The sequence below is a fragment of the Chelonoidis abingdonii genome, chromosome 4 (assembly GCF_003597395.2).
Source record: "Chelonoidis abingdonii isolate Lonesome George chromosome 4, CheloAbing_2.0, whole genome shotgun sequence".
Taxonomy (NCBI): Eukaryota; Metazoa; Chordata; order Testudines; family Testudinidae; genus Chelonoidis; species Chelonoidis abingdonii.
In genome coordinates, this window is record NC_133772.1 from 22,018,213 (window position 1) to 22,036,102 (window position 17,890).

At 49.7% G+C, this 17,890-nt stretch overlaps 1 protein-coding gene across 1 annotated transcript in view; it reads right to left on the reverse strand.

Annotated features, from left to right (window-relative positions):
* SLC6A17 (solute carrier family 6 member 17) overlaps positions 1-17,890 on the reverse strand; it is a 53,564-nt gene that overhangs the window by 16,013 nt on the left and 19,661 nt on the right. The window contains exons 2-5 of the mRNA XM_032804894.2: positions 14,929-15,331; positions 5,476-5,633; positions 1,603-1,729; positions 733-914 (exon numbers count right to left, since the gene is read on the reverse strand). Coding sequence (XP_032660785.1) covers positions 733-914; positions 1,603-1,729; positions 5,476-5,633; positions 14,929-15,214 — 753 coding nt within the window. The 5' untranslated portion in view covers positions 15,215-15,331. The remainder of the gene's footprint in view (positions 1-732; positions 915-1,602; positions 1,730-5,475; positions 5,634-14,928; positions 15,332-17,890) is intronic.

The window sequence follows — 17,890 nt, forward strand, 5'->3', positions numbered from 1 at the left end:
GTGCCCAGTGGGTCATAGCCAGGCGCCTGGCCTGATTGTCCCAGGTGCAGAACATGCACAAGCCCCCGTGAAGTCATAGGCACACAGGACTGGAAGCGACTTCCCAGGGCATCCATTCCAGTCCCCTGTTATTGTAGGCAACCCCATTCATAAAGCTCCACCTTAAAACCAGCGCAGGTGTTGGCCCCACTACTCCTATTGGAAGCCTGTTCCGAAACCTCACTCCTCTGATGGTTCTAATTCTAATCGCCAGCCTAGATTTATTCCTGGCCGGTTGATCACTATTTGTTCCTGGGCCAGCACGGTCCTTTAGCTTAAATAGCATTAGCCCTTCTCACAGCTGGTCAGTGGGGAGCGTCAGGTGGCCAGAACCTCAGAACATCAGCTCATTTCCATTAGGGGACCTACAGGCTGAGATCTCGACATGGTGGCAGAAGTTAATACCCTGTCACACACCAGAGGTATCTGCAGAGGCCAGTCGTGATGGTTACATCCACCTTCCTAGCAGGAATAAACTCACCAGCTGTAGAAAACTCCTACCTCCAGGCACAAGCAGCTGCAGACATTCTTACCTTCTCAGACACTCCACAGCTACACTGCTACCCAACTGCTCTTTTGCAGACACTCCCCAGCACTAGATGCATTTAATCCTTCTATCCTTGGTGCACATAACATCACTTCAACCACTGGCAGGAAACAAAACTTGTAGCTCTGGCCCTTGCTGACCCCCACCTTCCCTGAAGACTGAATTCCTTTGATCACGGCCAATCCCACGACGCTCCAGGCCGTCAGCAGGCACAGGGTCATCTTCCAGTTGAGCCCTCCGCTCTCTGAAATGGAGTTGGAAATCTCCAGAGCCTCCCGGTACCAGAAGTAGGTGGTAGCAGAGCTCTTCTCACATTCTGCCTCCACAACTGAAACAAAGAAGGGACATGAGAGTTTGGGTTGCTGGAAAGCACCCCCCTCCCTTGAGGGTAACATGTCATTAAGGACCCGCCTAAGTCCCAGGGCAGCCAGCTGTAATTTACAAATGTCTGTAGGGCACTCGGGGGGTTGGATCTTGGTTGATTTTTAATAGCAAAGAGGGGATAGAAAGATGCTAACAAATGAAAATAAGATGTTAAATAAATGGTGTAATTTACACCTGCCATAAAATAGTCCCAAGTGTACCAGGGAGATGTTCAGATGTTACTAAAACGCTCTGTATTGGGCTCTCAGGAACCAGCTAGATGAAAGCTTCGAATGCAATTACCAGCTGCCAAATCCATCTGCAATCCCGATAGCAGGCATGCCACAGTGGGCTGTCACCTTAGAGCAAGCAGGCAAACATGTCCCAACACAACATCATGTCCCACCAGTGGGGAAATACCCACAAAGAGACAGCAAGTGTCCCATGCGTTGCCACATCCCAGCATCCCCTAACCGTGAGCATCCCCATCCAGTGACAACTATCAGCAATGGAAACTACCCACAATCCTGGAAGCAACTCCTCAGATCCAATGCCTTGTCCCAACAGCTGGAACCATTTGCAACCCTGACAGCTCTTATCCACGTCCTGTTTCTCAGCACCTGCTGAGCTGGAGAGACAACAAAATTACTCACCGGCCATTGTGCCATTTTTAATGATGGGGCACTCGCTCCAGGGGAGCGGATACTGGAAGGATTTAAAGAAGTAAAAGATGCTCCAGCCGATGATCACGTTATAATAGAGACCAACAAAGAAGCAGACCTAGGAGAGGGAAAATAACAGTGTTTAGATCCCGCATGGTGCATCCCTCATACAGACCTGACGCTGACCAGGAAACCCTGGGACAAGGCAACTGGGGTGATGAGATGTGGTAATCTGGGCCTGATCCCAAAGTCTAGTGATGTGAATAGAAAAACTCCCATTGATGGCAATGGGCCAATGGATCAGGCCATTAGAACATTCACTTCCAATGACCACGAGAGACCCAGAGCTTTACTACGATGGACCTTCAGAAAAAGCAAATTTTAAGACTGAATTCCAATTCTTCAATCTCGTTCTTCAATCCAAGGTCTAACATGGTCCCCTGGCTGGGAGCTGAAGCAAGACCAATTCAGATTAGAAACAAGGTGCATGTTTTTAACAGCAAAGGGAATTAACGACTGGAACAACTGGCCAGGAGCTGTGATGAATTCTCTGACCCTGGCCATTTTGGAATCAGGATTGGATGTTTTTCTAAAAAATCTGCTCAAATTCAAACAGGAATTCATTCTGGAAAGTCCGATAGCCTGTATCATGCAGGCGGTCAGACCAGATGATTACAGTGGTCCCTTCTGGCTAGATAATCTATTCATTGCATCTTCCCCGAAGCGTTTTCAGTTTGTGCTGCACAAGCTTATTAAATACATGCTGTTGTCTTTTGCTCTTTATGCAACAGAAACAACGTGGAGAAACCACACAGGCACAGCTGGGGCCCAAATAACTGTGTTTACTAACTATACACAGATAGGACGGGACTAATCACAGACACATTGCTGCTTGTTTCTGGTACTTTCTAAGACACAGAACACAGCGAGTGTCACTAGATGGTTGGCAAACTGTTTAAAGGGACACTACCTTATTTTCTGTATGCTACAATATGTGATCCAAGCAGGGAACAGGCCCAACCCCACCCTGCCCATGTAACTAACAGACACACAGCAATCTTTGGTGAAAATTCTTGCTGCATTATCCTCAGTCTGAGCTTTATTCAGAGAAGAAATTAGCAGAGAATTTCATCTAAATCGGTGTGATCCCTCTGCTGTCCGCTCGCAAGCTGGAAGCAAAGGTGACATTGGCTGAACGAAAGATTCATCATGAATGAGTCGCTCAGCTGTAATTACATTCCAAACTGAATTCTGAATTGCCTGTGTAACCCACTGATCAGAATGTGTTGTGGGTGTCGTCCTCTGCACCTGATCTTCAGGGGACAGGAGTCTGACACAGGCCTAATTTGAGAGGCTAGCTTTTTAGCTCATGCTGTAAAGACTCATGTTTTCAGCTCCCGGTTCAATCTCTGGTGTTGACCAAAGTGGCAGCTGTCACGTGTGTTTTTCAGTGAAGTTGTTTTTGACATGTTGTAGCCAAAGCTAAGAAATGAAAAGTTAAGAAAGAAGCCAACAGCTCTGGGTTGCATGTCTGAGGCTGTGCCTGGATTAACACAGTCGATACTGGTGTAATGGACATCACACTCTGATCTCAAACTCCTGCAAAACCCACAGGGAGTTGCTTTTGATAGTAGTGCTGTGTGCGCTGGGAAAACCTGGAGCCAGGAGATGAGGCTAGAATGGGAGCCATTTATTACCACTTTACAATTGCACCTGCTGCAATGCACCACAAACAAATGCTCGGAGCTCACCTGCAAGGAACTATCTCTGCTAGGGCAATCCAGGATGGACTCCCTCACCCCCATCATGCCCTGGAACTAAGGTGATAATCTCTATCCATTCAGAGACTATCCAAGGGACTGATTCTGTGAGGTGCTGAGCAGCTCCTAATGTCCATAGGGTCCACTGAGGGCACTCAGTAGCTCTCAGGAGATGCCCAGCCCCCAGCTAGATGGGTCCCTGCTTGTGCTGAACTTTTCCTCTTAGAAGCCCAGGTGAGATTGCCATGTTGAGCCCAGGTAAGACTGGCACATTGAGCTCAGACTGAGGTGGAGTGTTGCACCCCATCACTCACTAGACTAATTATGCAAATGACATTGCACTTGAATTTCTGTGTATAGGAATTACCTCCTGTAGCGAGGCAGTGTGGCTCCCCTCCTCCACAGGGAGGGTTGAGCCCCGTCCATCTTCCCCCAGGGCGGAACTTCCGGGCGGAAGCCCCGCCCCTCAAAGGGTCAGGCGGCGACCCGGAAGTATAAAAGCCGGGCGCCGGCCTTCAGTTGGAGCTCAGCTGCCGGCCAGAGCAGACGTCCGGCCGACCCGTCGCTGGAGGCTGCCGAGCACTCGGGACAGGTATTCAGGCCTTGCCGGAGCCGACCGCAGCAACCACTGACCCTGAGCTGCTGGAACTACCAAGCTGCCCAGCCCCAACTATGACCTGGAGCCTTCGGACCAGACCTGGCCCAGCTACCCAGAGTGCACCCGGTATCTACCTAGCCCGGACTGGGAGGAGCCCATGAGGGTGGACGACGCTGTGGACCAGGTAGGAGACGAAGGGGGAATGGAGAGTAGCCCGGGGTGCTGCTATAGTCAGGCCGCAGAAACCCCGAGCGATGCATCGTGTGTGTTGGTCAGGGTCCCCACTGATCACTCTGCTCAGTGTGTTTCGGTCAGGAGCCCCTGAGCACTCTGTCAGTGTGTTCGGTCGGATCCCCACTGACTGCCACTAGCGGCGACAGCCGCTACTAGGGCCCGGGCTGGACACAGAGGAGTGGGTGGCCTGCGTTCCCCTGCACCTAGCCGGGTGGCAGTATCCCCCTTCGCCCCCACAGCTAACCGTGTTTTGCTGCTGCTGCCTGCCCAAAGGGCCAGAGCCCCTGACTGTTTGTTCTGCTCCCTGCCCCAAAGGCCAGAGCCTTCTGAACTATTTGCTGCTCTGCTCTGCCCTGCCCAAAGGCCGGAGCCCATTGTACTGTGTGTTGTGCCCGCCGACCAAGGCTGCCACTATTGACTTTTACCCGCTCTGGTCCTGCCCCAAAGGGCCAGAGCCTATTGTACTGTGTTTGGTGCCCCGCCCGAACCAAGGGCTGGGCCCCTATTGACTTTGTTACCACTCTGCCCTGCCCCAAAGGGCCAGAGCCTATTGTACTGTGTTTGGTGCCCCGCCCGAACCAAGGGCTGGGCCCCTATTGACTTGGTTGCTGCTCTGTCCCGCCCCAAAGAGGCCAGAATGTAGCGGACCGTTCATTTGGTGCCCGCCTATATCCAAGGCGGGGCCCCTACTGACTTTGCTGTGTCCCAGTCCGCTCCACAGGGACCGAACGCCCAGACAGTGGACTGCGGACCCGAGGGACAAGACCCAGCGAGAACAGGATGAGGCCGGTGTGGCTCCCCTCCTCAACAGGGAGGGTTGAGCCCCGGCTCTCCTCGTCACACCTCCCCTGCTACCAAACTGCAGCCACCTCTGGGGTGGGATGTGGCAAGCTGTTCAACAGCACTCCTCACTGCCCAACAGGCCAGAGGTGAGGAATATGATATCCGTTAGCTATGTAGTAGCCCACACTGGCATCTGAGCACGACATTGGGGATAACACCCTGACTCTTGCAATAAGTGCTATGGGATTTTGATACAATCCTGGTTTTACATCTCAACATCCTCAGACAAGTACCTCTTCCCCGGCTCCAAGATGACTAAGGATGCTGCCATGGCAGCCTGAAGTCTGTCCTGCTATTGCTACAGTTACCGTAGCTAGGAACCTAGCTGTTTGTGACCTGCAATGCCCTCCCTGTGACTGGACAGAGATCAACCCTCCTCCCCTCCCATAACCACACATGGCACCAGGTGAAACTCATCTGTGCACTCACGAGACAGCTGGCGTATCCAATGCCCCCCAGGCGGGGGCAGATGTAATTCCACACTCCGATGCTGCCCCGGCGGATTCTCTGACCCACCGCCAGCTCCAGAAAGAAGAGAGGGAGCCCGATGATGATGAGCAGCACCAGGTATGGGACCAGGTAGGCACCTGGCAGGAGAAAAAAGGGCCATTACAGATCCCACCTGTGACTGTGAGAGCCAGGGTTCTTCCACACAGTGGGACAGACATGGAGGGGGAGAGACAGGAGGACAATGGGGGAGGAGAGAGAACAATCTCAACCGTGATGTCTCACCAGCCGCCTGTTCATTATAACCCAGAACCATCAGAGTGACCCCCTGCACCTGTTGTTTTTCTTACACACTGACAGGTGCCTAGGATACTCATGTGCAGAGGAAACAGACACAGACACACAGATGTTTACATGGACACACCCCCACACATGATGGGACTGACTGACACAGTACACACGGACACAGGAGTGTACACACACATACACACACACTATTCTGGCACCTACGGACATTTGATTTCTCCATCTGCATTTACACTTGTGCTTGGCACAATCTCGCTGCTGCACTCGAGTGAGTAGCTCCTAAGAGGGGTAAAATGGCAACTCTCCAGGCTGGAATGGCTTTCAAGAGAAACCTCATTAATCTCTGTCTAATTGGGGAGACCGGAGTGAAATCAGCAGTTCAAGGAGCGTGACCAGATGACTACAAAGAACAAAATGACTCACACTGGAGCTGCCTGCTGATAAATCACCCAGGCATTATGGAAGGCTCACAGCAAAGAGGCCATTTTCCCAGCATATTTCTGATTCTTACTGCATGGGAGGCTGTGGATATTTAGATGCAGATTTCTGATGCTGTTCTAGGACACCAAACAAGGACACTCGTGCCTGGTTGGCAAGATGGGCTGGCTAGAAATAAATATATAGCGGCCTCGTGTCATTACCGACCCAAAGCACCTTCTGACAGCGAGCAGACCCTCATCGTGTTACCAGCACACACCTACCGACTGTGCTTGTGCATCTTCCCCTCCCGGACACCACAATGCATCACACTGAAGCCTCCCCTGCTGCTGATTCTGAGCGACGACAGCACAATTGCTTCTCTGCCCCGCTGAGAGTCTCACCCTGCTCCCAATGCAACCCTGTGGCTGCACCCAGCCCAGCAGCCTAACCGTTATCCACCATAAAGCCGTACGCAGGCCTGGATTAGCCACTGTGCATTTGCACAGGGGTCCCCCACCCACTGACACAAACCTGAGTGGCGCTGGAACCCTGTGCGCCCATTAAAATCTCTCACTCAAATTTGGTCTGACCATTCCCCACCCCTATCCTGACAGAGAGGCAGTGGGGCCAAATCTGAGTGGTGCGGGGCCATATGAGTGCTGGGCAGGCCATGGGAGCAACCAGAGCTGGGCAGCCAGGATCAGAAGCGACTATCCTAGCCCAGGATGGGAGAGGAGTGCTGCACTGGGGGGTGCTGGTGAATAGCCCCCTGGAAGATCCTGTGGTAGGCAGCTGAGTAGGTGGGGGTGAGTTGCTGGTGGGCTATAGGAAGAGGGAGTAGGGGTGAGTGAAGGATGTCAGAGGGCGGTGGGGCACGGGGATAGGATGTTGGGGCCGAGTGGGGCATGTGGGCAGCTGTGGCCAGTGGGGCCAAGGTGTTGGGGGCTGCGGTGAGTGGGATATACATCAGAGCGGTTGGGATGTGTGGGGGGATGGGGGGGCTGTCAGGATAAGTGGGAGCTGGTAGAGGGTTTTTTGGGTTATATGTGGAATAGAAGGGGCATTCTGGAGTCTGTGGGGTGGGATGGGAGAGCATTCTGGGGGGCTGTCAGGAGTGAGGACAGGGGAAATTCTGGGGTCTGTAGGGGGTGGGAAAGGCATTTGGGTGTTGGTTTGTTGTCTATGTGGGGTGAGGGTGGGAGGTATTCCAGGATCTGTGTGTGGTCGGAGAGACATTTGGGGGTTTGTTAGGGAGAGGGACGTGTGGGGTAGGGCTGGGGGACATTCTGGGGTCCATGTGGGGTGCAGTACATATGGAGCGTGCACTTTAAGAAAGGAGGGGCAGCTTTCATAGTGCACAGGGCCCCCAAATTTTTTAATCTGGGCCTGCCAGCACCTCACACTACAGTCTAGCTCTGCTGTTGGCTGCAACATGTCCTCAGGTTACCATTGCACCTGAGAGAGCTTTCCCATCACATCAGCCCAAATCACAGAACCCTGCCTTATCATCGGCACAAATGGCCACATGCACTCAGTGGGACAACATCAACCGGTGGCCAAATGACAACGTTACTCTGATCCTAGGACAAAGGCACTTACAGAACTCAGATACTACAGTGATCAGCAGTGACAAAGGCTTTAGAAATACAGAAGGAGGGTGGGGAAGTCTATGAACTGATAGGGAGAGAGAAAGAGAATCAGCAGAGTCCTGTGGCACCTTATAGACTAACAGACATATTGGAGCATGAGCTTTCATGGGTGAATACCCACTTCGTCGAATGCATCATAAACAGAAAACAACTCCAGTACATGCACCTGAGATGGTAACTTCCTCTCATCAATGATATTAAGGCTTCCTACTTGCATAGTCCCTTTCATCCAAGGATCTCAAATCACTTTACAAAGGTGGGTGAACTTTACTATCCAGTTCCCATTTCAAGCAGAGCCGCCCAGAGCTGCCAGATTTCATTATCAACGCTAAACACAGCTTAACGCATTGGTCATAACCTTATTGGGCCAGATCCTCAGCTGTTGCAAATAGACTACTCCATTTATACCATTTGATGATAGGGTCTACTATTTCTACTGCAAACCTAGTCTCTGCCCCTGCTGCTATAACCTCATCCCATGGTAAAGCTGAAGCAGCTCACTTATCACCCTTTTAGCTACTCAGAACCCTTTGCATTCAAGACAAGCCCACCTCACCACACAGTCCATCACAGCATCCCCTAGTACAAACCTGCCTCTTGTACCCAGGAGTATAGTACTCTGCTTTCTCAGAAGTCTGCACAGGCCATTGCCTGCACCAAAACGCACACGTGTACATGTCCAATTTGCATGCGACATTGCTCCGATCATGATCGTAACCGTGGCAATTGCACATGCCAATCAGGCAAACACATTGCATCACTGTGTGTGCTTTCACTGGAGCACACAGAGTTCTGAAGAGCTGGGCCAATATCACTCTGTTACCAATACAAAACTGTTCTCTGCAACATATGCACACTTGGTTACCAGGATAAAATGCAGTTTGCCACCCCCACACATCAGAGCGTTTCCAACACATACTCTCTCGTTGTACCAAAGAGCATGCCCACCACACACCGGCTCTCTGCATCCATTGCTTTCACATCATCCTTTGGCTAACAGGACCCAATGGCAAGCAGCTAACCTGCACACTGGCCCAAATCAGATGGGTACTTAAGGACATAATGATAATAAATAATATTTTATTGGAATATAATGCAGCTGCATTCCCATCATATACTCTGTAAGTACCTTGCTTTGGCTGGGGAAACCAAAGCTACAACTAGCAACCCAAAACTTTCCGATTCTCAAGCAATCTCAGAAATCTTAACCATGATTAGGAAACTCTGGACATTGGCCCATGCCTGAAAATCCTTCAGCTAAACGTTGAAGGTCTCTCAGCTGGTAAACCTTCCATTCTTCAGCCCCCCGCCTCCAAACAGAACATGGAAGAAATTTGCGTGGAGGAGACACATGTCGACTCCAATCAGCCAACCACCTGAATGTCAAAGGTTATGACCTTGTGCCATACTTTTTGCATTGCCAACATGGCTGTGCTACCTGTGTTGGAGCAGATCTTGTCGACACAGAACCATGCCCATCAAATTCAGACCTCTGGGACATTGTAAGAACTGGTCATTTCAGAGAAGCAAATGCGTACCAGCCCCCTAACCAATCCTGGCCTAGCCAAATATTCTTTATAAATTCCCACACCCTGTCATTTATATTGGAGATCTGAATAGTCACCACATCAGTTGGGGATACAGGGGGTCAGATCAAAACGGAGTTGACCTTTTGGATCAGGCTTCACTCCATGACCTTCACCTTATTCTGGCTAGATTAATGAGGTACTGTTCATTCTGCCAGGTGGAAGCAAAACTACTCCCCTCCCCTCACCTGAACCGCCAGCACAATCAATCAATCATGCACATCAAGTTATAAGCCAGTGTATCGAACAACTTCTCACCTAGTCAACACCGTCTGACTTTTGCCACAGCTGGAATAACCAGATCCTCACTGGAACGGGCCCAGCTTTCCATGTTTCACTGCGCGCCACTTCGCTTGGAACGTCTCTAGCGGAGAAGCTGACACACAGTTCTCAAAAGCCATTCACAGAGCTGTCTCCAAGTCAGTTCCAAGAGGCTATCAGACCTACACCCCCTGCCTAGATGATGAGTGTGCAGAACTCCTCAAAGCAACATGCAAAAAGTGGCCACTCAAAGCATCACCCAACCTTTTAGACATTTCAAGAAGAGCAAGATGGGATCAGGCTGCCACAGAACTAAACATGCTAAGATCCAACTGCAAAGCCTGGGCACTAATCAGAAAACTTGGTGCAATTCAGGAGCTTCCAGCATGGGGCTACCCCCAGCATCTTCCAATTGCATTGCTACCCACCAATAAAGGACAAGAAGCTTGAAAGAGAGGTGAAGAAGAAATGGTGACAATACAAACAGCGCATACCTGAAACCAAAGAAGATTTCCAGCCTTTCAGCACAGATGAACCAGAGAAGTGATCAAAACACTGAAAATGGGGAAAGCCTATGGGCTTGCTCATCTCTCCCCCACATTCCTGAAGAACCTAGGACAAGCTAGCGGGCCATGGCCAGCCATCTTTCTATCTCAAGTCATCCAGAAGAATAAAATACCCAAGAGCTGGTTTAGAGTAAAGTAATAGCCCAGCCAAAAGCAGAGCGAGACCACCCACTTGTAACTAGGTACTGCCCCCTCACTTATCTAAGCTGTGAGTAACAATGACTGGAAAGGCTAGGCCTGCTGAGACTTAGTGGTCCCCTGAGTGTAGAGCAAGCCAGGTTCACACCAAACTGCAGGACCTGTGATCAAGGGCTGGCATGCACGGCCTGCACTGAGAGTGGTTTTCAGCCCAGGCAGAAGACAGATACAGTATCCCTCAATCACATTGCTGCACAGGGCACAACCCGGCATACAGGCTGGCTGCACAGACTCTCTTTGGCCCTGCCAAAGTGGGTTGTTGTGGCTGTGGAACTGTTGCTGAGAGGCTATTGGTTCCAAGTTTCACTTGGGCAAAAACACAGCTCCTGGAGGCCCCAGAACAGCCGTCTATCTCAGGGCTCAGAGAGTCACCATAGTATTAACTGACTATTCTTATTCAGAGTCACCATGGTAACCACTTATCTAGAACCCTGAAAATGAAGATGGTACATTACGGAGGCTGAACAGGGCAGTATTAACTGACTATTCTTAGTATTAACTAGTTAATATTTAATACTTAGTATAAACTAGTATTAATTAGCTAATAGTATTAATTAGTGAATAGTATTTACTGACTATTCGTATTCAGAATCACCATCGTAACCACTTATCTAAAACTCTGAAAATGAAGATGGTGCATTATGGAGGCTGAGCACGACAGGTCCCCCCTCTGAAGAGCTTATAGTCAAAGGCTCCATTCCTGCAAAGACACGTGCTTAACTTTCTGCACTGAAACAGAACTGCTAGCGCCGTGTATAGTTCAGGACACATAGGACTGGGGCTTAGCCAAACTGACCTGTCGTAGGCATTGCCTGGCCCTCATCATCGTTAACGGACTGAGCCTCATGACCCTCTTGTGAGGCTATTATCCCGTTGTGCAGATGGAGAGCAGAGGCACAGAGAGACACTAAGTGACTGACCCAAGGCCACACAGGAAGTCCACGGCAGAGCAGGGATTTGAATCCAGGCCTTCCACTAACCACTGGACCATCCTTCCTCTCTAGGGGACAGAATGTATAAATATATGAAGGAAGGAGCTGGAAGAGGGGTAGGGAAAATTGAGATGAATGACAGGACCACAGACAGTGGATATCGGGAGTAAGGAGAAGTGACAGCAAAGATGTAGGTGGGGACGGATGAGACAAAGTGAGGATGGGGAATGTGAATGGGCCATGGGCCAGATATTCAGGTGATGTAAATTTAAGGAAACATTAATTCATTAGAGACCCCCTCCAAATTGCTGGGAGATGGGTCAATGTTATTATACCCACTGTGCCAATGGGGAAACTGAGGCACAAAGTGGTTAGGTGACTTGCTTTAGATGATGTAGCCAGGAAATGGCAGTTTTTGGAATACAACCAGGAATCCTGCCCCCCCAGTCATGGCTCACACTCTGATCTCCCTTACAGTGGTGTAAATCGAGAGGTTCTCCATGGAAGTCACAAGGCCAGATCCTCAGTGGGTATAGATCAGTGTAGCTCCATTGGAATCTATGAGAATGGAAAATCTGGCCCAATAATTGCATTCAACCTCCTCCTTATTACCAGTACAAACCCACTCAATGCAACCAATGCATATCACTGCAGATGCAATGCATGCATATCAGTGGGTACACAACGTAACTCATGCATGCATATTAGTGTGCATGCAATTCAACCCTTGCATGCCTATCAGTGAGGAGGCAATGCAGCCTGTCCACACTTATCAGTGCATATGCAATGCAGTGCAAGCCATGCAGGCCTGTCACAGTAGTCTCTCTTTGATCCAAACTAGGTCACTGTTTGCTATGTATGTGAGATCACAAGTGGAATCAGGTGATGGAGAAGTGCTGGCACACTGGAGCTGGCCTGAGATGCTCTCCACCCAATTTGGGATCGAAAGGTGAAGAGCGCGTGAGCAGACCCGGAGTGCGAAGTGCTCACTGTACAAGTTCAGCTAGAAGGATGACTCATCACCGAGATGACACTAGAGACATTTTTATTATTGAGATTACTGCAGCCTTTGCAGCTGAGGAGATGCTGAATTATGCAGTGTTGGGAATAAGGACAACAGGGAGGAGGGGAAGCGTCAGAATAGGCTCCCCAGCTTGGTGACTTGCAAGGGGGTGGGTAAACTGTGATGGAAATCAGAGTTTGGGTCCTGCTGCCTGAATTCCACACCAGGGAATTTAGCTCTGACGAAGCATCTGAATGTGAGAGCTGGAGATGGGTTAACTCTATTCTGCTGCAGCTTCCTTCCACAGCCTGAAAGATGATCACTGCAGCACAGAGACGCTGAATGCCTGATCTTCCAAGATGCTGTGCAACCTTTTACAGTAGAGCCTCAGAGTAGCGAACACCAGAGTTACAAACTGACCCATCAACCACACCCCTTATTTGGAACCGGAAGTACACACACAGGCAGCAGCAGAGACCAAAAAAATAAAAAAAGCCAATGCAACACAGTTCTGTGTTAAACGTAAAGTACTAAAAAAAGTCCAGGGAAAGCAGCATGTTTCCTCTGCACAGAGAAAGTTCCGAAGCTGTATAAAGTCAATGTTCAGTTGTAAACTTTTGAATGAACAACCAGAAGGTTTTGTTCAGAGTTAGGAACAAGCTCCATTCCTGAGGTGTTCGTAACTCTGAGGTTCTACTGTATCGTTAGGTGCTGTGGGTGCTCGGCGCTGCAGCAAACTGGGCTCTAAAGGCTAACCCAGCGGGCTTGGTACTGCCCTTTGACATTAGTGGGGATCGTGCGAGGTTATCTGAGAGCAGAATCTGGTCTGCGTGATCAGGGACGGGGCTGGGTGGAGGGGCTTGGGCTGGGGAGGGTGAGGAGAGGCCTATCTAAATCATGGATATATTTTGCCTGTCAATATGTAAAATTGTAGCAATTGTCAACTGAGGATCTCAAAGAACTTTAGAAACATTAGCTAATGAAGCATCGTCACAGGCTCTTCTGAGATAGGTCACTCTTATGATCCCCATTTTGCGAACTGGGAAAACTGAGGCACAGAGTGGTTAGGTGACTTGCCCAAGGTCACAGAGCAGGGCAATGGTAGAGCTGGGGATAGCAGCCAGGAATGCTGTTTCCCCATCACTGCTCTGTTCACTAGACTACATTCTCTAAGCCAGATTCTGATTGTATGTGTGCTAGTGTAAATCAGGAGTAACTCCACTAAAGTAAATGCAATGGTGTTGGTGTGAAACCAGCCTGAGAAGAAAATCAATTCTCCCAATTGCATAAAAACAAAATTCAGGTGTCTGTTTCCTTGTACAGCAGTCACCATTAAAATGCCAGCATTCACCTACACTGTGATGTCTGACGTCACTGCAATGAGGTCTTGTTCTACCCCCGCAAACAATAATGGCACAATAATGTGCTCATAACTGTGAATAAATGCTGATACTTTCTAATGGGGATGGATGGATGGATGGATGGATAGATAGATAGATAGATGTGGTGTATGGGGATAGACAGATAGATAGATATTCACTTGGTGTTGATTTCAATGGATCGATCTAGGCTGGTTTACATCATTGGAGGAGCTGACCCCATAGGTTGACCTGATTCAAGAATCTAATGCAATTTGCTTTCCTGTAATATGGAGTGTAGAGATGAGCATATAACTGATTTTTTGGTTCTTTGGAAATTTTGGAGAAAAAAAGTTTCATGACAACCTGAAAACAAATATTTTCTAACTTTTCAGCAAATAGAACAGTCAAAAAATGTCATTTCAGGTCAAACAAAAAGTTTAGTTTCATTTTAATGCTTGTTATAATAAAATTAAAGAAAATTTTGAAAGAAAAAAAATTGTTCCAACTTGGAAAAAAATATCAAAACATTTTTCAGTTTCTGGATTTTTTTTTTCAAACAAACAAGTCAGTAAAACAGACACAAATTCTCTAGAAGTTTCTGTATCACTGAATCTGAAGTCCCCACGCACCCATCCCTGAAAAACAGTTTCGGACAAATAGTGGCACAGCCTTCAATTCCTAGTAGGCTAGGGGAGGAGATCAACTGAGCTAAGTCTGCACTGCAATAAAAAGCCCGCAGAGCCCAGGTCAGCTGATTCAGGCTCTCAGGGTTGTGGGGCTGTAAAATTGCAGTGAAGGGTTCAGACTCAGGCTCTGAGACCCTCCCCATCACACAATCTGAGAGCCCAGGCTCCAGCCCAAGCCGGAACATCTACACTCCAATTTTACACCCCTACAAGCCTGAGCCCCTCTGAGTTAGCTGACCCGGGCCAAACACAGCCGTGCCAAGGGTCTTTTGTTACAGTGTAGACGTAACCCATATGCATTCCAAGCATCCAGATAGTGCATGTGGGTTAATCCTGCCCTTGGCTATGCATTCCCACCTGCTACAGATTTCAGCAGGAGCTGGATGGGTGCAGGAATTGGCCCCCTCTCTATCCCAGTGGGGTTGTGTTGTACTGAGCCGGCTGCGCCCATGCCCGTGGTCTCTTACCTCCGCCGTTTTTTTGACACAAGTATGGAAACCGCCAGACGTTACCCAGCCCCACCGAGTACCCGATCTGGGCCAGGATGTACTCCAGTTTGCTGTTCCATGCTGGCCGCTTCTCAGAGTCCAGATCTTCCTCCACATCCTTCTGCTTGTCCCAGGCCTCGGCCGTCACATTCAAGATGCTGCGCTTGTAGTCCACAGGCTCCTCATGGGCCAGCAGGTCAGCCACCGATTCGGTGACATGCTCGCTGCTGTGCTCTCGCTGCGTCACTTTGCTGTTCTTAGGCATTGAGGGTTTGCTGGCTCTGCAGCCCCACACTTCAGGATAGGATGAAAGGGGGACGGCAGGAGAGGCAGGCTCTAGCTTTGGAGATCAGCCCCCTCAGCTCCTGTTCATCAGCAGGACCTGCAAAATAGACACGCCAATGGGCGATGAAAGCAAACGGTCTGTTGGACTTTGCTGTGATGGGAGATGCACACCTGACTCGGGGGGTGGGGAGGCGGATCACCTAGTCTGGGGAGGGGCTTCACCTGGGTTAGATGGGACTGCTGGTGGCCTCCAAGCCAGTGTGATAGCCAGAGGCCAGATGGCCTAGCCAGAGGCTTCAGGCATCTCACGGCATCGGGACCGTCACCTGGTCCAGATGGGATGGCTAGGGCCTTCAGTACTAGTGGGGACCTGCACCTACTTTAGGTTGCACTGAGATATGACCCACCCTTTCCTCCATTTATCTCCCCACAGACTCCTGCTCCATCTGATTCCATAATATTCGGTCTGCAGCCACCGACTGCCTCCTGCGAGGCCTGACGGGCATATCCAAGCGTGGCATGATCCCTGCTTTCCTCCAGTGACCCCTGTTCCCATGGCTGCTTCCTGGCCAGCACCTTCCACATCCTGCTTGGGTTAGAGCCAAGGATGGGCATGGAAAATATTGTTCAAGACAAGAACAGGCATCAGCTGTGTTCGTTTGACAGCGACAACAGCCAGAGTTCTTGCTCTCTGCTGACGTTATCAGAGCAATTGAAATAGCCAGGAAGCCTGTAGCTAATTTTTCCAAGGCAGTTTTACAGCAGATAATGTCTCCTGATCATCGGCACAGCGTACAGAGCCATCACTTGTGCCTTCCCCTTCGCATTGCAAAGATGCTGCTGCTGATCATAGGATCACATCCTCAGCTACTGCAAATCAGCATAGTCCCTTTGACTTGGATGCTGCTCCAGTGACCTACATCACTGGGAATCTGGCCCATTTCAAAGATCTATGGCATCGGCATCATTTGAAAGTGCTTCTTAATTAAAACGATGAGGGGGAAAGATTTTTCACAGCAGGTTTCACCGATTTATTTCCAGGGCAGTAATGACTGTCTGGTGGAACTGCACTATTACAGGAAACGCCATCTTCTGAACTAACCCATATTCAGCATGTTCTGCATTGCACAGGGACCTGATCCCATACCTGTCATACATGGAGGATTTGCATGATGACAGCATCTAGACACCTTGGTCAGGATCAAAGCCCAGGGTGCTAGGTGCCGCACACACACAAAGGGAGAGGCGGACCCCGCCTCCAGAAGCTCACAGTCCAAATAGACAAGGCCGACAAGAGGCAGAGAGAGTGGAAATGATGTGTCCAAGGTCATCCAGCAGGTCAGCGACTGAGCCCAGAATAGCACCCAGGGCTCGAGTCCCACTCCAGTGCCCTAGCCAATAGCAGAGATAGGTTTTGCAACTAGGGGTGGCAATGAGTCATTGGTGGTGGGCTGGTGAATGAGCCCACTCTACAGTCACCCAGCGCAGCAGCTCCTGTCCTGGTGCACAGAGCTGCAGTGCCATTCAGGTGTGGCCCATCATGATGACGGGGCAGCTGGCGCAAATTTTGAGTGGATGCTGTTGCAACCTGGTCACAGAGTTGCAGCACCATACAACCCTACTGCCATCTCACAACACCTGGAGTGGGGAGCTGGGCCCAGCCTCGCGGGATGGGAGCTGCCACAGCCGGGTGAGTGCTGCATGGACTCGCTCTCCAACCCTGCCTTGGCCACAAGAACACACTGCCCGTGGTACCCACACACACCACACCCTACTGCCACCCTTATTCATGCTGGGCCAGGTACTCAACTGGTGGAAGCTGGTGTAACTCCACTGAAATCAATGGAGCAAGACTGATTTACATCAGCTGAGGATCTGGCCTGTTCAGCAGTAACTTAGGGTTCAGTCCTGCCCATCCTGAAATCAGTGGCAAAACCCCCATTCATTTTAAGGGGGTGGGATTAGGCCCTCCCTCAATGATTTGCCCCAATGAAATAAATAGGATTTGTTGCATAGGAAAGTCCTGTTCAACGTAGTCATGAGCAAGAACCTAATCTTTAACAGCTGTCCAGGCTCATCTCCTGCACCAATGTTCATGTAGCAGGTGTTTTCCAAGAGCTTCCGTGCATGTCATGGGCCAGATCCTCAGCTGGGAGAAGCCAACAGAGCTCATGAGACATCATCTCTTCCAACTGTGCTAGCAACTCCATGAAGAGGATCCTCAGCCAGGAGCTGGCAGCCGGACTCGAGCTGATGTCAAGGTAATAAATCTGTGCTCTGATCCAGTGACCTGTTGTCATAAACAGATTGTTAAGGGTTAATGTCTCTTTTACCTGTAAAGGGTTAACAAACAAGGAACCAAACACCTGACCAGAAGACCAATCAGGAGACAAGATATTTTTAAATTTGGGTGGAGGGAAGCTTTTGTGTGGGTTCTTTGTCCGTTGTGTGTTCTTCTCTTGGGGTCTGAGAGAGACCAGACATTACTACAGGCTCTCTAAGTTTCTGTTCAAATAGTAAGTAAGAGAGTAAGACAGCGATTTAGTCTTTTTAGTTGTTTGTCTACTATTGCAAATGTGGATCTGGCTGTTACTTTTTATATGTGTAGTTGCGGAGATATTTTCGATTTGTATATTGATATGGGGGGAAAGTTTCT